Source organism: Leopardus geoffroyi, chromosome E3 (assembly GCF_018350155.1).
Source record: "Leopardus geoffroyi isolate Oge1 chromosome E3, O.geoffroyi_Oge1_pat1.0, whole genome shotgun sequence".
In the NCBI taxonomy this organism is placed as follows: domain Eukaryota; kingdom Metazoa; phylum Chordata; class Mammalia; order Carnivora; family Felidae; genus Leopardus; species Leopardus geoffroyi.
The window spans coordinates 37,644,781-37,664,090 of NC_059340.1; the positions used below are offsets into that span (position 1 = coordinate 37,644,781).

Consider the following 19,310-nt stretch of genomic DNA (forward strand, 5'->3'; position numbering starts at 1 on the left):
TGAACTTACAGGATGCAGGCCATTCTGTAGGAAACTACTTAAATGAATGACCAACTCAGGAAATTATTAGGATTTTTTTTTTTTTTAAGTTTTAGAGTTTTGCTATAACTATTTGGCCCCTACCCCGTCTCATAGCCCATTGGGAACCTGGGGTAAGGTGTCTGACTGCTGTCAGTTATTGATAAGCAGGATGTCCCACCAACTGATTTTCAGCAAATTGGCTTTTAGCAAATTGGTCACTTGGCAAAGTGGTCATTAGGCAAATGGGTCATTTGGCGAATAGGTCATTTAGTAAATCGCCTTTCAACGACTTGCCCTATGAGGTTTCTCTACAGTGAACACTTTCTTGGGTTAAATGTACATTTCATTTCCATAATTAATATTCACCAGAGCTTGGATGAAAAACTTCCCAGAGACCCAGGAGCAGCGAGAACAGCCTCTTAATAATCGGACAATTAAAAAACCATCTTATATTTTATCAGGAGCAGAGACACAGAAGATAGTGTTCCCTCTCCAGAAGATAGCGTTTGGCCTCGGGATTGTGACAGGAGTTCTTGCAGTTCTGTGTGTTGCTAGTGTGACATACACGGTCATTCGTCGGAAAAAGAAGTGAGTATTCTTTGGGTTTCCCAGGGTTTATCAGTGTACATTATAATAGTCCACTTCAACCATTTCCTGCATGCCAGAGGGGATCCAGCACCTTGAGAACCCAGCAACCAGAGCCAGGTTCATGACTTGTAAAGTGAGCAGTCACTCAAGGCCCAGGGCTCAAAAGAGCCCTCAACTTGGTTTAATAATCTACTAGTCTGTCACCATTTCAGAATTCTTGATTTTTTATTTATTTTATTTGAGACAGAGGGAGAGAGATAGACAGAGAGTCCCAAGCAGGCTCCATGCTCAGCACAGAGCCCAATTCAGGGCTCATTCGTGTCACAATCCTGGGATCATGACCTGAGCCAGAATCAAAAGTCAGAAGCTCAACCGACTAAACCACCCAGGCGCCCCAGAATTCTTGATTTTTTTTTAACAAAGACCCTGCATTTTCATTTTGTACTGGGCCTCCAAAATTAAATACCAGTTGCATTAGTTTTCCACAGCTGCCATAACCAAGTACAACAACGTACCTGGCTTAAAACAACAGGTACTTATTGTCTCACAGACCTGGAGGGGAAAGTCCAAAATCAAGATGCTAGAAGGTCAAAGCTGCCTCCGAAATTTGTAAGGGAGAATCCTTCCTTGCCTCTCTAGCTTCTGGTAGTTGCTGGCAATCATTCGTATTCCTTGGTTTATAGATGCATCGTTCCAGTCTCTGCCTCCATCATCACATGGCCATCTTCGCCATGTGTCTCTGCCTTTACATGGTGTTCTCTTCTCTGGTGTCCATGACACCACTCATGGGATTTAGGGCCCTCTGTACTCCAGGATTACCTCACCTTAATTATATCTGCAAAGAGTCTATTTCCAAATAAGGTCACCAATACCAAAAGGTCCTAAGTACCAGGGGTCAGGACTTCCAACATATTCTCTGGAGGGACACAATCCAACCCATAACACTGGTTCTGCCAGTGTTACAGAGCCTTGGTGCACCTCTTTCTATATCTCAGTAGTTATATCATTAGACTGAGCCTCCCATATTCCTTATTATACCCAACCCTGACCATTCTTCTACTTTAACATAGCTCCTGTCTCAATAGAATGGAGGCCTCCTGAACACTATAAACAGCCTAAGGGAAGTCAGAACTTTACTTAACCTTAACTCCATTACAAAGCCCACATTTAATGTAATTTATATTTGAACTATAAAAATTTCCTATAAGTTGAAACATGACCTATAAAGGTCTCTATGCCCTGAAGCAACATTTTAAAAAGAAATCAATTGGTCCTTTTCTACAGAAACCATCAGCTATAGGAGAGCTAAAGGAAAAACTTCAGTGTACTGATTGAACTGCCATGCCCACAGCATAATTTCTAAAAGGCAACTATTCTGTACGGTTAAAATATATTAGATGGTTGTTGTCGTTGACGTTGTTGCTGTTGTTGTTAAAAACCTCCAATCCAGAAGTTGAATCTTTAATATAGCGTGGGCACATACACATCCCCTCTCGCCACTGGCAGGACCATGGGATGGGTCCTAATGCTTCTCTCCGTATCAACACTCCCCAGAAGTTTTACTTTTTGTGGTACCTAATCTTCATTTACACCTGAACACACACCTGTGAGGCCCCTGGGATGTTAACAATCCCTTCACTGTCTTAATTCTTCCAGATTCAGATCTGAGATATGTGGCCTTATGAACTCTGTCCCTCCCTAGAGCCCACACACCAAAATAAAGGTTTCTTCTGTGTGCAAGTCAGTGTCATAGACCACTCGGGGTCCTTTCCCAAACTACATCCCATCTGGCATTAGGAAAGGCTAAAACAGCCTAGATTTATTAATATCTTAGTATAACGTCATACAGTATTACTTATTATGGCACTGACTGTACATGCCCTTTTGTTCCTCAGAAGAAACGCAATTAATAGCTACTTTGTGTGTTAACAAAATAAGCCTAGTATTTATAAGTTTGACCCTTTCCCATTGGTTTTCATTGTCTACTGCAGGCAGAGAGCTGATCAAATGAGCAAAAGTGGACCAATCGGCCTGGCCCAGTTCTGAAGCATCATTCCCTTAAGACCAAGCCTTGGCCCTGGTTAAGGCTCATCATATCTCAGATGATTCCACCTCAGGATACCGTGAGGAAGAGGATTTCTGCAACATCAGACCCAGAAACCATTAATTCCGTGTAAAAACACAGCAATAATCACGGCCCACCCTCTTGATTTAAATCAACAGTGTGGAGAGAATAAGACAAACCGTTCCTGTGTCAGATCCTGTGCTCACTTGGTACTGGTGGAAGAACAACAGATATGAGAATAAATGCATTCCATTAGAATTAATTCTTCTCTCTTGTTCTCTTAGCTGAGCAGGGCTCAGTGTTTCTCATCTGAAAGGGGTAATAAGATTTAATCTGTCCCCTCATCTACCTTCTGCAAGTATATTTAGCAAATTAGCTCTCAAGACTCTTCCAAATGGAGTTTTATGAGAGATGTGCTAAAGTAAATGTGTTAGACTTTGAACACAGTTCAAACTCCAGAGGCAGCACCGGTGGGTTGCTGTCTATCCTGCCTCTCACTCAAGACATAATAACGTCTAATGGAAATAATAATTTTTTTTTTTCTTTTCTTCCCCCTCCTCAACCACCCCCAGGAACTTTCTCACTCTTCAGATTCCTTTCCCTACAAAGTCAAGACTCCTGCTGTAAGTCCTCCTAGTTCCGGGAGCTCGCCTGCACGCTTGCTTCCCCCTGAGCCCCTGAGCCCCGGAAGGGCAGGGACCACACCTGGGTTTCCCTCACCGGGCACACAGTAGGTGCTTAATAAGTGCTGAAAACAAGGCTGGTTGGATTAGGGACGGACCGAGGCCGGGGGAGTGGGGGTTCTGGCCTGGTATTAAAAGAGGTCATGGAGAGGACGTGACCGCAGGCTGACCTCGCCAAGCTCCTCGCCCCTTCCCCGCCCTGGAATCCACCTCAGCGCACGGGTGGGGCTTCCACCCGGGAGGCGGTTCAGGGTCACCACCCCAGAGCACCGCGCTGTGGAGAGGACGCGGACCACAAAGGGGACTAAACCCCGCCACGGCCTCCATGCGAACGTTTAAGATTCTGACACAGGGGCGCAGCTCATCTTGCAGCGCCCGGGTAGGTAAGGCCTGAGTGACTAAGTTTCCTTGCCCATTGACTGCGCCACCTACCCTACCCGGAGCGGCGAACTCGCACCTCGACCCGAAGGGGCGGAAAAGGCCTGAGGCTCCTAACCCCGGCCTGGGGACGCGGCCCCGGAACGTGAGGGCCGTCAGGCTCACTCCCTCCCAGCTGCGCAACAGGGAGGGAGCTACGCGTCCGCCAAAAAGTGCCTCGTGAAGACGCGGGAACAGCGAGAATGATTACCTGACCCTTCGCCTGACTGGACGCTACCTACCACAAAGCCGTCGCCTCCCGCCTTGCCCTCCCTTGGCGCCAAAGCCCTGACTCCGCCTCTCAAGCCCCAGGCCACCCCCATCCGACCCTGGCCCCGCCTCCCACGCGCCCAGTGGCGCCTGGCCCCGCCCCCGGCCCGGCCCCGCCTCGGCCCCGCCCCAAGTCCTCTGGGCCCCGCCCCACTGCCGCTCCGTCTCCCGGGCGACGCCGCGGCCCCGCCCCGCCCCGCCATGGCGCCGGAGGAGAGCACGGAGGCCGTAAGCCTGCTGCCAAGTTTCGAGCGCCGCTTCCTGGCGGCGCGCGCGCTGCGCTCCTTCCCCTGGCAGGTGGGCGGTGGGGCGCGCGGAGGGCGCGCGGAGGGCGGGCGGGGGGCGGCTGGGCAGGGTGGGGGCGGGGCGGGTTCCGGCGCCCACCTCCTTCTCTCCCCCCCACGTGATGTTCTCGGCTCTCTCTCGTGTGCAGGGGCGGTACGTCTGGTCCTCGTCCCTGGGGCTTAGCCGGGGGCCACGCGGTCTGGCGGCGGGGAGCAGAAAGAATACCTGCGCGGGCTGGGGAGGCTCGGCCTGCTGTCTGCTCCCTCCACCCCTGGCCCTTCCCGCCCTCAAGTGCCTTTGCTGACTGAGTCCACGAATTTAAGGAATGCGGGGTTTCTTCCCAACTCCCTTTGTCACTTGGGGGTTAGGGTCAGGGACAATTCACGAAAAATTCTATTACTTTGTTTAGTCAGTTGTCATCCTGGCCATTGAGTAACAGTTGCTGCTTCCCATTTAAACAGTCAACGTCCGCAAGACCGCGGGAGACCACGTTGCAATGAGCGCAGTGACCAAGTCACAGACACCACACCTCCCCTTCCCCGCCAGGCCTCGGTGTTCTCATCTGTACCATGAGCATTGTACAAAATCCCCTCAGAAGCAGTTTAAGCCTCTTAGGCCTGTGATGGGAGAGACAGGGAAGTACAAAACAGGCCAGAAGAGAGACGAAAGAAGTCTCACCTCCCCTGCCCTGGAGACCTGCGCTTCTCGCACAGGCAAATGGCCATGGCGGCAGCTTCCTTCTGCCAATGCAGGGGCTCTAATGATGCTGCCTCCTTCATAATTCATGTGCAGTGAGCTCACTGGGATGACTCAGATTGGGTACATATTCCTCCCCCCAAGTTTGCCCCATCTTAAGGGGCAGTGGTTAGTCATTTGTGTCTCATTGACCTAACCCATTTAGCATTCTGAGTGGTCTTTCCCGTCAGAAAGGAATATGTACATTTTTTAACCCAAAACGTAAACCTTTGTAACAGCATCCGTGGGTCCCAATTCAGTATCGACTATGATTGTTCACATGAAATCAGCGCTTACTATGTACCAGGCCCATGATAAATGCTTACTTAGGCTGACCCACAACAGCCGTGCAGTGGGTACTATTACTGCCATTCACATTTGACCAGAAAGGTTTGATTAGAAAAAGAAGTAGCGTGTATCAGTGGAGAGATCAGGCCTGGGAGCAAGCATGCCTGCTTTGAATCCTGGCCCAACCCCATACAAGCTGTGTGACCTTGAGCAAGTGACTGCATCTCTGTTATACGTTAGTTTTCTTATAAAGTGGGGGATATAATGAGAGGGCTCTTGTTGGAATTACAGGAGTATGAAGCATCTGAGGCAGTGCCTAGCTCATGGTAAGTGAATGTGTTAGCTAGTATTTTTATTCCATCACCAAATATGTACTGAATGCCTTCCACGACCCAGGCCCCAGGAATCAGCACACATTACAAATGAGGGCCTGCTTGGATGCAGGAGCCAGAGAATAAACAGGTAAATGAATAAGCAACACACCAGGAGATGATAGTGGCTGTAAAGTCAGTAAAACAGGGAACTATATGTATCAAAGTAGAGGAGTCAGAAAGTCCTCCCCCAAGAGGTGATATTTGAGCCAGAACCTGAACAGGTAAAGCAGCCAGCTGTGGCAAGGCCCTGCCGGTGAGAACAAGCTGCTGCAATTGAGGAACGGCAAGGAGGCCAGGGGTGATGGCACATAAGGTCAGAAAGAGAGGCAAGGGCCAGGGCTTATAGGCCTTTTAGAGCATGATAAGTCACTCTGGAGAAATGAAATGGTTTGCCTGGTGTCACACATCAGCCAGGACCAATCTGCCTACTTCTAGAGCCTGAGCTCACTGCTGGGTTGGAGTTCCCTGTCAGAGAGGACAGCATAACCTGGCCTGGCCTGTATGTCCATTTTAACTCAGATGTCAAGTCTAAGGTGAGCCCGTCCGGTGTTGATGTCATGGCTTCCCCTCATAATTCCTGGTTGACCATTTCAACCACGGAGCTGGTCTGTGACCCAGGCCAGCCTAAGCATCCAGGGCTAATGCAAACCAACAGTCGTCTGTCTTCTGATGTTCTCTCTTTGACTGATCCAGGTGTAACCCAGGACTTCTCAAGTTCAGGCTCTCAGCCCGCCTGTGGCTTCCACTTCCAATTGGCCCCAGGTCCCTGGGGAGAGATCACTTAGCACTTTGCTAACATGTCCTATTACATGTTTAATGTTCCTGTGAAAATGCCCTTGAGATTTCTCTCTTTCTTCCCCCACTGTCTCTCTCTGAATAGAGCCTAGAAGAGAAATTACGGGACTCATCAGGTCCTGAGCTGCTGCTGGATATTTTGCAGAAGGTGAGAATCAGGATAACCAGGTCGTGTCACCAGCCTCCTGACTTCCCCATGAAGACATGACAGAAGCACAGCGGACGCACTTGTATCCTTTAAAAAAAAGACACTGCATTTGGGTGGCACTGCCTCAGACAGCTCTGGCTCTTTTGTTTTCTTAGATGAAGACATCAGAATATACAAAAATCTGCATGAGAGGAGGGAATCTGGGGGATGTTTTTGAAACCATCCACAATGAAAACCAAAGTGACAGCTGTGGGAACATCTTCTAGCATTTGGTAGCTGCTCAAAGACTTTCTCCTTTACATTTAAGGAAAAAATAAGGAGGCGAGTCTTACCCACTCGTGTCTCTTCTAGATGTAGATTTGTCCTGCTTTTCTGAGGTGGGGTTTGAATTCTAAGGTACATCTGGGCAAGAGTAGAGGTGAGGCCACCACACTGCCATGTGGATCAGGTGGAGATCACACTGTATCCTGGCTATGAACCCTCTTAAGGATCCTGAACCCTTGGGGCGCCTGGGTGGCGCAGTCGGTTGAGCGTCCGACTTCAGCCAGGTCACGATCTCACGGTCCGTGAGTTCGAGCCCCGCGTCAAGCTCTGGGCTGATGGCTCAGAGCCTGGAGCCTGTTTCCGATTCTGTGTCTCTCTCTCTCTCTGCCCCTCCCCCGTTCATGCTCTGTCTCTCTCTGTCCCAAAAATAAATAAACGTTGAAAAAAAAAAATTTAAAAAAAAATAAAAATAAAAAAAAAAAAATAAAAAAAAAAAGGATCCTGAACCCTTCTGAAAACCCAAAGCTATGCACTGCCCCCCCTAGAAAAAACAACCAGAAGAATACATTTTTTATACAAATTCGGGGAAGCCGTAGACACCCCTCCAACCACCAAGCCCATTCAAGAAGGCTAGGTTAAGAATTCCTCTGAGGTGAGTGAACCAAGATTGTCTGACCACCACTTGAAGAAAATGCAGCCATAGTTAGGGGAAGCTTGCAGGGCCATCCAGTGGTTCAGGACTGTGAGCTCAGGGATTCTGGGGTCCTTTTCAGGCAGCCGACTCTGATTTTCACCCTGAGGCTAAAACCTGACACCAGCCAACTAGAAACCCCCTGAAGAGTTGTGTGGGTATTTTACCTTGGGTAAAATTGTGTTCCTCAAGCCAGCAGATCCCACGTGACCCAGCCTGGCCTCTCACTGCCTCTGTTGCCCCACTCCTTCCCAAAATGCCAGGCCATGGCCCCCTTGGAGCCTGCACAAACTATCCCCTCTGCCCATAATTTGCTCCCCCTGCTCTTTGCTTCTCTAGACTTCAGCTGAAGTGTCACCCCTGAGGACCCCCTTCCCCTCCACCACATCCCAGTCAGAGTCCCCATCTTCCTCTGTCCTGACCATCACAGTCCTCATTCTCAGCCTGGCATGTCATCTCCAGGAGAGCAAAAGCTCTCCCACTATGCATGCTCCCACTATTTAGGCTCTCACCTTTTCCATGGAGCCAGACAATCCCACAATTGTCCGCACTACAAACTAGTTCATGCTGCCTGCCCTGGGAAGGGGTAGCATAGCCCATTCCAGCTGCTATAACAAAATACCATAGCCTGGGTGACTTACAAACAACAGCAATTTATTTCTCACAGTTCTAGAGGCTGGAAAGGCCAAGATCAAGGTGCCTGCAGGTTTGGCGTCTGGTGGGGGCCCACTTCTTGGTTCACTAGTTGGCTGGTGTCCTCACCGTGGAAGGGCCGAGGGAGCTCTCTGGGGTCTTTTTTATAATGACACTAATCTCATTCATAGGGCTTCACCTTCATGACCTAATCACTCCCAAAGGCCCTGCCCTCTGATACTATCACATTGGGGGTGAGGCTTCAACATATGAACTGAGTTTGCGGGGGTGCACACAAAAATTCAGTCTGTAACAGGGTGTTAGCTTGGGTTCATGTGCACCATGTTCTGCCCAGAATGTTCTGTCAGTCTGTGCCACTAGTGGAGAGATTTTTTTAGGAAAGGACTTAAACCTTATGACTTAACTTTTTCAGAGGCATGAGGGTCACCTGAACCCAGAACCCTTGTGTCTGTACACATCTTTTCTGAGGGATCAGATAATGAGGAATGCCCTGTATTCACTTGAAGCTCGTGTGAGTCTTAAGACAGGGTCTTTCCAGCAACCCACTTTGTGTCCTTTGTCACAGACCGTGAAACATCCTCTGTGTGTGAAGCATCCGCCATCAGTGAAGTATGCCCGGTGCTTTCTCTCGGAGCTCATCAGAAAGGTCAGTAATGGGCACTGTCCGTCTGGTAGCCAGACAGCACCTGGGACTTGGCTGGCTCTCCGGAAGTGGACTCTGCTTGGCTTTGCCTGTTGGAGCTCAGATCTATCCCATACCCTTTGCCTGCTCTGCAAACCCCCATATGGCAGTGGACTCCCTGTGTAACTGTTCCCAGCTTGGTTCGGTCAGTGAGAGGCTATGGAAGGCAAGTGGAAGAGATGCCAGGGTATTTCTCTCTTCTGTGGTCCCAGCTCCACCCACCGCCATTCCCCTAGCCCACCAGCCCACAGGGTTTTGACCCGTTCCTACCATTGCCAGTCTCTGGATTACCGCACTGCCCTCTACTGGGGGTTTTAGGTCTTGCAGTACCTTTGTAACTAGTTCCCTTTATCATCTTCTCAGTAACTACCGGATGTGGGCTCTTTTCCTGACTGATACAAGATGGATTTTAAGGATGAGCCCACACTTGCTGGGTTTCACATTAGACTGGACCTCAGAGAGGTGATTCCTTAGTGGTCAGCATCAGACCTCCTGTGTTTGGTCACCAATTGCAAGGGCTGTGTCCCACCCGGGCTTAGCATGTGAAACAATCCCAGCTTCCCCATTACCTCCCCACCTAGTTCTCCCCAACATGTGTATCTAGTCGTGGCCACAGGTCTCCCCAGAACCACCAGGAGAAGCATGCCCACTCTCTGCCGCCCCCATGAGTTGCACAACAGAGGCTTTCCCATTGACGAAGCCACATCACGCCATGTAGAGTGCCCATCCTTGTGGCTATTGCCTTAGCTCACTTAAAAGCATCAGTTGTTTGATCCACGTACAACATCATGATAGAAGGGCAGAGCTCTCTGTCACCATCACATGGCAGCTCACACAGTCCCATTCCTGCTGCCCTAGACTGCGTCACCCTCACCCTCTCTGTACTTCTCTGAGAATACCCTCTGCTCCCCTACCAAATGAATTTTTTTATAGGCCAGGTTGCCTATATTAAGTCAACCCATCCCAAATCTCCCATCAAAATTTGGTAAAAATCCTCCAGCCATTTTTTACAAGTCAGAGTAAAAGCAAATACATGGAACGTCTGTTTGGTTCATGAGGGTCAACTTAAACCTCTTGGATGAAGCTCTTGCTCTGCCCACCCCCAGCACGAGGCTGTCCACACAGAGCCTTTGGACGAGCTGTACGAGGCGTTGGCAGAGGTCCTGATGACCACGGAGCCCACCCAGTGCCACCGGAGCTATCTGCTGGTAGGAGATGGGCACCCTCCCCACAAAGTCCAGACATCTGCCCCTGCACACAGAGTTGAAACTCAGGCTCCAGTCAGTCTCAGATGGGATCAAATCCTGACCCATCAGCTCCTGAGATCTTAGAGGAGGTCAGTTAACCACCCTGAGCCTCCGTTTCCCCTTCAGTAAACCAAGCATTTCAACACATAACAGTACCTATTTTATGCGAGTAGCTGAGGGTTAAATCAGACAATATACATTATCGCACACTTGGTGCTCAGTCCTCAGTAAACACTTGATGGATGGGTGTTATAGGACAGCAGTCTCTCTCTGCTGTCCGCCGCCACCATCCTTACGGGCCTGGCAAATGCCACAGCTCTCAGACTGGCTTCCAGCTTCTTGGCCGACAAAAATACATTCTGCACAGAACAGTCAAGTCTTGGGTTTTTGGGTTTTTTTTGGACCTTTTATTATAAAGTAAAACAAAGATATGGGAAATCACACAAAATAAACGTACACGGACACCTAGGTGGCTCAGTCAGTTGAGGTCTGACATTGGCTCAGGTCATGATCTCACGGCCCATGGGTTTAAGCCCCATTCGGACTCTCCACTCTTAGCACAGAGCCTGCTTCAGATCCTGTGTCTCCTTCTCTCTGTCCCTCCTCTGCTCAACGCTGCCTCTCTCTCTCCCAAAAAGAAATAAACATTTTTTTAAAAATAAAAAATAGGGGCACGTAGGTGCTCAGTCAGTGGGCGTCCGACTTCTTCAGTTCAGGTCATGATCTCACAGCTAATGAGTTCGAGCCCTGTGTTGAGCTCTCTGCTGACAGAGCTGCTTCAGATTCTGTCTTCCTCTCTCTGCGCCCCCCCCCCAATATAAATAAACATTTTTTAAATGTTTTAAATAAAATGAATAAATAAATAATAAAAAAAATGAATGTACAGCTTACCAAATTGTTGCAAGGTACCTACCAAGGTAACCACCACTCCAGTCAAGGGACAGAGCCCAAAAGCCCTCCATCAGACCTGTCCCCTCCCAGCAAAAGTAGCCACCATGCCTTTGGAGTAGTCACTCTCGTTTTCTCCCGCCATGTGCACCTCCAGACACCAGCATTTAGTCTTCTTGCCCATTAACTAGGTTTGGTTTCAAGTGTCTCTTCATCTGCAGGCCCCCCTGTAGCTGTTTCTTCTCTGGACCTGCCTGTGTTGAACAGGCTTAGAGAGCTTTCCACGGGTTAGCTTTGGTCACATATGCATGGTGCTGTTCAGCTCGTTCTTCCATCCTCTGTTTCCCTCTAATTGCTGGCTGGATTCAGAGGCCAGCTCAGACTCGCATCCACTTAATCCCTTTGGCAGGAACACAACATGAGGTTCTAGGAGGCACATCATACCTGTTATGATAGCGGTTATGGATGCTCAAAGCTTAGATTCTTTGATTCTTGGAGGGTACAAAAGGGTGGTTTTCTAATTCTATCATTTTGTTTTCTTTCATTCATTAGTTGGAGAAATTTTATGAGCTATCTCCCTTCATCTGCTGCTTGGTTACCCACTGATAGGGCCCACTGAGGACAGCGAGGATACTAGCTTGATTCCTTCCTTGTCAACAAGGTGAATTGGTTTCCTACCATCCCCAGAAGAGATACAATCCATTGAAAATTGTATCTTTATTGAGGCATGAAGTGTTACTGTGGAAAAGCCTGGTAATAATTGTCTTTCCTGTTTATGCCACATGCCCTTTACTCCTGGATGGCCAAAGGACTCTTCCCTTTGAAGTCCAGAATTTTAGTAGAATATATCTTGAAGCTGATTGTTTAGGGTGAGTGATCTCAGATGCATTGTGTACCCCTTCAGTGTTTGTTTCACATCTTTTTGTTTTTTCAGGAATGTTTTGTTGAATTATAATTTTTTTTAACATCTATTTATTTTTGAGAAGAGAGAGACAAAGCGTGAGCTGGGGAGGAGAGAGAAAGAGGGAGACACAGAATCCAAAACAGGCTCCAGGCTCTGAGCTGTCAGCACAGAGCCCAACGTGGGGCTCGAACTCACGGACCGCAGGATCATGACCTGAGCCAGAGTCAGACGCTTAACCGACTGAGCCACCCAGGCGCCCCTGTTGAATTATAATTTTTAAAGTTTGTTCTTTGCCTTCATTTTCTGTAACAAGTACCTAAAAATGGATGCCTTAAACAACAGAAATTTATCATCTCACAGTTGGAGAGGCCAGAAGTCCAAGATCAGGGCATTGGCCGGGCTGGTTCCTTCTGAGGGCAGAGAGGAAAGGATGTGCTTCCGGTCTGGTTTGCCAGCGGCTGCAATCTCCTTGTGTCTTCACATCATCTTCCCTCTATGCCTGTATGTGTCCTGATCTCTTCTTACAGAGACACCAGTCCTATTAGGTTAGGGCCCACCTAATGACCTCATCTTAACTTGATTCTCTCTGTAAATAAGATCTCTTATTTACCCCCTCTTCAAATAAGATCACAGTCTGAGGTCCTAGGGTTTAGGAGTCCCAACACATGAGTTTGGGGGGAGGGTACAGCTCACCCCAAACAATCTCTTACTTTCTTTTTTTTTTTTTTAATGTTTATTTTTGAGAGAGAGAACGAGCAGAGGGGTGGCAGAGAGAGGGGGACAGAAGATCCCAAGCAGGCTCTGCAACGACAGCAGCGAGCCCAATGCAGGGTTCAAAGTCACAAACCGTGAGATTACGGCCTAAGCTGAAGTCAGACACTCAACTGGCTGAGCCACCCAGGCACCCCTTAATTTCTTCTTGATATTTAAAATTTTACTTCTTTCACCTCCTATTTTTTGAAGGGGCTTATCTGTTTGTGTGTTTTGTTTCCATTCTCCTGTTCCTTGATGTCTGAAATGCTTTCCGTTGTCATCACACATTTCTGAGTGTTTCTGGTTGCCATGAGGCCTTGCCCCAGGTCCCTCACACCCCTGATGACTGAAGCAGCAAGGTCTCTCCTCCATGGGCCATGGTTTGCAGCTGGCACCTGCATTTCCAGCAAACACTTGTTGGCTCCTGGGGTTCTGTTCGCAGGCCTGTTGCACACCCCATTGCACACACACACATGGAGTACATGAGTTTGTGTCTCTTGGTGGTTTGCCCCCCACTTATTGACATTTGGGGTTCACAGAGATGCCTTGTCACCTAGTTTTGTTAAATGTTGTCCATATCTTGCTGCTCTGTCTCCTCTTATGTGGGGATTCAGGAAGGTTCAGAACTACACTGCAGCATCTTCCCAGAATCCTCAGAGTGCTCCCCTAGATTTAAGAGGTAAATCAGAGTACGTCACTTGACCACCCAAACCTGGCAGTGCCTTTCCTTAGCATGCAGACTCAATTCCTAATTCCACGCGTGGCCTTCAAGGCCCTGCGTGCCCCGCCCCAGCCTTTCTTTCTCATTTAGTTCTTCCTGCTCTCCCTGTACTCCAGACCCCTGGCATTCTTTGTCTTCCTTGAACTCAGAAACTTAAACGCTGCTGCCCCAGGGCCTTCGTTGGAAGGCTATGCCTGGAATGCTCGCTATGCCTGGAATGCTCTCCCCCAGAACCTCACATGCCTCACCTTTCCTTTTTACTCACATCCCAGGTCACGTGATGCCTCCTCAAAAAGGCTGTCCCTGACCAAACTATCTGAAATAGACCCCCAGTCTTCTGTTATTGTGTAATCCTTTTTATTTTCTTCATAGCACTGAAAAACTGTGAAATTACTTCATTTATTATGCTTTTATCCCCTATTGGCACGTAAGTTCTGTAAGAACAGGGAACGAGTTCATCTTGTCACATCTGAATCCTAGGCACCATAGTAGATGCTCAGGAAAAATGTGTGGATGAATGAATGAACAAATGAATGCTCACAACACCCCAGAGACCTGAGTCCCCTATGTGAGTTTTCTGAGCTCAGAGATAGCCAGAAACCACCCCTGGGTGACTGCATGTTGGAAGCACCATTCTCAAAAGCCCCATATTAAAGAACACGTTTCAGAATTGCATGTTCCATGAAGCACTTACCAGCAAACCACCTGCTCTGGGGGCGATGGGAAAGTTCAAAGGCCAGAGAATTCCCAAGCCCTAAATGTCACACTAAATTGAGGAAGGCCCCACACCCTAAAATTTTTCACATCTAGCTCATGATGCCCAAGAGTTGTGACTCTTTTGTTAATATTATAGATTCCTAGAAATGGCAAACATAGTACAGAGAGGTGCCCTTTCTCCATTTTCCCCCATTGGAAACACGTGACCCAACTTGTGCAGCATCACAACCAGGACACTGATGTAGACACCATGCCTATGTAGTGGCCCTCGGACCCCCCCCCCCCCACCCTGGCAGACACTGATCTGTTCTCCCTTTCCACAATCCTGTCCTTTTGAGAACGTTAGGTGAATGGAATCACACCATGTGTGGCCTTCGGAGATTGACCTTCTGTTGTGCAGCGTCACGCCCCTCTGGACCCGTCCAGGTTGGCGCAGACAGTGATTGCTCTGAGGCAGGATGTTCCATAGTCTATGTGGCCATCCATCTGTTGTGATGTTTTTCTTTTTACAATCAGCTCCTTGTCTGCTGGTAGCTGGATTAATTCTCTCTCCCTCTCTTGGCTCAGCCTTCCGGAGACTCAGTCACGCTCTCGGAGAGCACAGCCATCATTTCCCATGGCACCACCGGCCTGGTCACATGGGATGCTGCACTCTACCTTGCAGAATGGGCCATGCAGAACCCAGCAGCCTTTGCTCACAGGTGCCCTCGGGGTGCGGGGCAGGGCAGCAGGGCAGGTTTTCCCCAGCAAGGTCTCAGACACAGGCCCCCTTCTCCCCCCAACCCAGGACTGTCTTAGAGCTCGGCAGCGGAGCTGGCCTTACGGGCCTGGCCATTTGCAAGACATGCCGTCCCAGTGCATACATCTTCAGTGACTGTCACAGCTGCGTCCTTGAGCAGCTCCGAGGGAACATCCTTCTCAACGGCCTCTCATTAGAGGCAGACGTCACTGACCCTGCAAGTCACCCAGAACACAACACCTGCAACTCAGAGAGCCCCAGGGTGACGGTGGCCCAGCTGGACTGGGACGTCGTGACGGCCCCTCAGCTCGCTGCCTTCCAGCCCGATGTCGTCATCGCAGCAGGTACTGCCCCCCATCCCCGGGCCACTGGAGCGGCTCCACCCAACTCTCAGCTCTGGGAAGGGGACAGTGGGTGCTGCCAGGGCAGAGGAGTGATGAGATTTTTAGAAGGTCCATTGTGGGCCTCCAGGGTGACATCAAAGCATAGCTCATGCCCCTTGGGGGCCATAAAGCCACAGCCCTCACATTTGACACAGTGGGCACATGTACTCCTGTGCAAATGGTCCCATCAGATAAATGAGCCCAGCTTTTCTCAGCAAAGCCTGACATGGAAAGAACAGGCCCCAGGACACCAAACCAGTCTGACCTATTAGCCCGGCTGCAGCCGAGGAGAGAGATTATTATGTCCATCTCTAGAACCAAAATGAAATGGCCAGAGCAGCTGAACACCAGCCCCACTTGTACCATCACCCCATCTTCAGATGTGGGGAAGACATAGCCATGGCAGCCCTGACTTTTCAGGGCTGCGAAGGACAACGTGATTCTCCCAGGACCATGTCATGGGCATCCAGCCCCGGGCCAGGCCTAGGGTCAGGGCACAGTGGTGTCTGAGTCAGGCAGAGAGCTCTGAGTGCCCCCCACCTCTGGGAGCTTCTGTCTGCTCTGCGCATAGCTGTTGTCACATGTTTGCATGTCTGTATCCCAGGTCCATGCCCATGTCTTTGGATAGGGTCCTTGAGAGGAGTGTTTGGCCAACGGGCCCCTTATCCTCCACCAAGCTCACCCAGTCCCCTATCCAGCTGACAGTGCTGTGCCTCTGGTCCTGAGCTGCGACTCGGAGACCCACAGCGGTCAGAACACAGAGCCTGAGCAGCACCCTCCCATGTAAGCATGCCAACAGGGAGCGAGCTTGTCCCCCACCCCCCCATACAGCTAACAAAGCAGCAAGGTTTGAGATAAAGTCAGGGTGTTCTTCATTAAGCATCTTCTAAATAGACCACAGGCAAAGAATTGATTTTTTTTTAATGTTTATTTTTGAGAGAGAGAGAGAGAGCAAGAGCACAAGTGGGGGAGGGGCAAAGAGAGGGGAGACACAGAATCAGGAGCAGGCTCCAGCCTCTGAGCTGTCAGCACAGAGCCCAACACAGGGCTCAGACTCCCAAACCACAAGATCATGACCTGAGCCGAAGTTGGACGCTCAACCGAGCCGCCCATGCACCACTGATTTTTTTTAAAAGGAACATCAGTAGGTCCTAAGTATGTTCCATTTGTTGCATGGTCTTTCAGCAACTTTCTTTCTCTCCTAAGAGTTTTTCTTTTTACCCACATCATCTTCTTTGTATCCAATAGGGCGAGTCTAAAAAAAACTGCTGGGGGCGCCTGGGTGGCGCAGTCGGTTGAGCGTCCGACTTCAGCCAGGTCACGATCTCGCGGTCCGTGAGTTCGAGCCCCGCGTCGGGCTCTGGGCTGATGGCTCAGAGCCTGGAGCCTGTTTCCGATTCTGTGTCTCCCTCTCTCTCTGCCCCTCCCCCGTTCATGCTCTGTCTCTCTCTGTCCCAAAAATAAATAAACGTTGAAAAAAAAAAAAAATTAAAAAAAAACTGCTGGTTTCCAGGCTCCCACCCTGCTGCTGAGGTCAGCACAACCAGGCAAGCTTTCTGGGCACTGAATCCTAGACCAAGCCCCTTTCAGTAACCTGAGGTTTTTCATTGCAGATGTGCTATATTGCCCAGAAACTGTCCTCTCCCTGGTCCGAGTCCTGCAGAGGCTCTCTGCTTGCCTAAAGAACCAGCAGGCTCCTGACGCCTACATTGCCTTCACCGTCCGCAACCCAGAGACATGCCAGCTGTTCACTAGCGAGCTGGGTGAGCCCTGGGCCCCACACGGGACTCCGGTGAGGCAGAAATAAGCAAAGTAAAAGAATGAAGCCCTGGAAACAAACCAGAAATCCCCAGAACACACAATGTGCTGGGCCATCCACCCACCACCCCCACCCCCCTGGGTGGTCTGCAGAGGAGGCAGGGCCGGGGAGCGGTGCTCTGGAAGGAGGCAACTTATGCAGCAGTCCCAGAGGTCAGAGACTAGCAGCCCTAGAGCAGGTTTCAAGGACGTGCAGGCCTCTTTCCTGGTAAAATGGAGAGGATGGCGGATGCCAGTGGGTGTCAGGGTAGGGGAGTTCTGTCCACACAGCGGTGAGGTCAGGCTCTGGAGCAGATCCCACCACCTGCTCTGGTGAAGCCGGGCCACTACTCACATCCCTGTCCTCATCGGTATGGTGGGAACATCCCCCTGGGAGGTGACACAGGGACTGGCATGCAGGGAGCACTCGGGAACGTGGTAGCTGCTGCTGTCACTACAGCAAGCATCCAGTAAATGGAAGAAGAGGAGGGAGGCCTCTGCCATTTACGCCCTGAACGAGCACTGCTGCGCCCAGGCACTGTCCTCAGACCTGACCTGTCAGGAGGGAGGGGTGTGCTGCCATCCTCTGTTCTCACCCATGGAAACTTTGGGGTGCAGGGGAGCTGTTTCCCCAAGCTCCAGGGTGGAGTCAGGCAGCCGAGTCTCGCTCTCCATTCTCCACCCCACAACCACCGACCACTGCCCTGCAATCCCCGACACGCGCCAGGCCCAGCCAGGACTTTCCACACATGACCGGGCAGCAGTGCAGGACTGGGTTTGCCCTGATCCACACCCCCAGGCACAGCCCCACCGACAGCAGCCTCTGCTGTCACAGCAGACACAGAGACGACCCAAACGCCCACCACGTGTGCTCATGCCCCAGACGGTGCATGTAACCTTGAAAAAGAATGAAGTCCTTCTTCAGACACTATGTGAAAATTATCTATGCTGTAGTTTAAGGGAAGAAAGCAAAGTACCAAACACCATATATGTATAAGCCCATTTGTATTTTTAAAAATAATCATGTTTGTGTTAATGTGCATCTAGGGGATAATCTGAAAAACACGTACCAAGTAACAGTAGTTACACTTGGTGGCAGGATTATAGATACACACACACACACACACACACACACACACACACACACACACACACTTTTTGTAAATAACCACTAGGTCCAACATGGGGCTTGAACTCACGACCCCAAGATCAAGAGTCGCATGCTCCACCGACTGAGCCAGCCAGGTACCCTGACACTTCTATACTTTTATGTCTAAGATTCCATTTTTATAAATAATTATTTTCATTTGTAAAAACATGATGACAAAATGATCTTTGCCAAGGGCTTCTGAGACATCTGTGCTTATGAAGAGATGAACCCTTTCTGATGCACATCTAGCCTGTGTGAAGAGGCACCAGGCTGAGTGGGCAAGAAACCCAGGCAAGTCTGTGACCTTCCAGGGATGCACATGGCCCAGAAGGCAGGGGCACCAAACCTGGCTGCTGTGAGCCATTTAAAAACTCAGTTCTTGGCCCATCCCTGAAATGCCTCTAGGTGTCTGGTTGGGGCCTGGAAGTCTGTGGTTTGTATATAACCCCTAGGCCTGTCCTGCAGCCGTAACCTATATCGGGTGGTGTCGTGTCCCCAGACCCACCTTCCTGAGACACATATTCTGTTTCCAGGCATTGCTGGGATCCCATGGGAAGCAGTGCCTCATCACGACCAGAAGCTGTTTCCCTATGAAGAGCACTCAGAGATGGCAATTCTGAAACTAACTCTGTAGGTTTACAAATGGTTTTAAAGATTACCATTAAAATTAAATCACCATCCTGGAAAGAATTTTTATGTGGAAAAGCTGGTAAAATTTCCACTGGACTTGAATGCTTGAAGAATGTTAAATTCAGGGAGCGCCTGGGTGGCTCAGTCGGTTGAGCGTCCGACTTCGGCTCAGGTCATGATCTCACAGTTTGTGAGTTCAAGCCCCACATGAGGCTCTGTGCTAACAGCTCAGAGCCTGGAACCTACTTGGAATTCTGTGTCTCCCTCTCTCTGCTCCTTCCCCACTCCCGTTCTGTGTGTCTCTCTCTCAAAAATAATTAACCGTTAAAGAAAAAAATTTTTTTAAGAATGTTAAATTCAGAATCAGGAACCACAAACTGTGTTCTAATAAAATACATTCAAGTGGGTGCCCCTTTCTATC

At 49.6% G+C, this 19,310-nt stretch overlaps 2 protein-coding genes across 3 annotated transcripts in view; both read left to right on the forward strand.

Moving 5' to 3' along the window:
- LOC123589271 (ectonucleotide pyrophosphatase/phosphodiesterase family member 7-like) overlaps window positions 1–2,936 on the forward strand; it is a 31,915-nt gene extending 28,979 nt beyond the window's left edge. The window contains exons 5-6 of the mRNA XM_045461149.1: window positions 483–609; window positions 2,601–2,936. Of these exons, the coding sequence (XP_045317105.1) occupies window positions 483–609; window positions 2,601–2,655 (182 nt within the window). The 3' untranslated portion in view covers window positions 2,656–2,936. The remainder of the gene's footprint in view (window positions 1–482; window positions 610–2,600) is intronic.
- A 1,276-nt stretch (window positions 2,937–4,212) lies between these two features.
- EEF2KMT (eukaryotic elongation factor 2 lysine methyltransferase) lies at window positions 4,213–19,306 on the forward strand. 2 transcript variants are annotated; one of them, XR_006708044.1, is made up of 8 exons: window positions 4,213–4,341; window positions 6,607–6,669; window positions 8,844–8,924; window positions 10,067–10,168; window positions 14,758–14,891; window positions 14,978–15,273; window positions 15,917–16,095; window positions 16,926–17,036. XR_006708044.1 is itself a non-coding variant. In XM_045460206.1 (8 exons), the coding sequence occupies exons 1-8, from the start codon at window positions 4,246–4,248 to the stop codon at window positions 18,891–18,893; spliced, it is 1,023 nt and encodes a 340-aa protein (XP_045316162.1). In that variant the 5' UTR covers window positions 4,213–4,245; the 3' UTR covers window positions 18,894–19,306. The 2 variants fall into 2 exon arrangements, 1 of the variants encoding a protein (XP_045316162.1); XM_045460206.1 differs by lacking the exon at window positions 15,917–16,095 and adding an exon at window positions 18,793–19,306 and having other exon boundaries at window positions 16,926–17,075.
- The last annotated feature ends 4 nt before the right edge of the window (window positions 19,307–19,310 follow it).

What these genes read in the sequence shown, in the direction of transcription:
- EEF2KMT (XM_045460206.1), top strand. Translation starts at nt 4,246, where the DNA reads ATGGCGCCGGAGGAGAGCACGGAGGCCGTAAGCCTGCTGCCAAGTTTC. An exon ending in CCAGCAGCCTTTGCTCACAG is followed by an intron (nt 14,892 to 14,977) that starts GTGCCCTCGGGG and finishes CCCCCAACCCAG; the next exon opens with GACTGTCTTAGAGCTCGGCA. An exon ending in GCTGTTCACTAGCGAGCTGG is followed by an intron (nt 17,076 to 18,792) that starts GTGAGCCCTGGG and finishes TTCTGTTTCCAG; the next exon opens with GCATTGCTGGGATCCCATGG.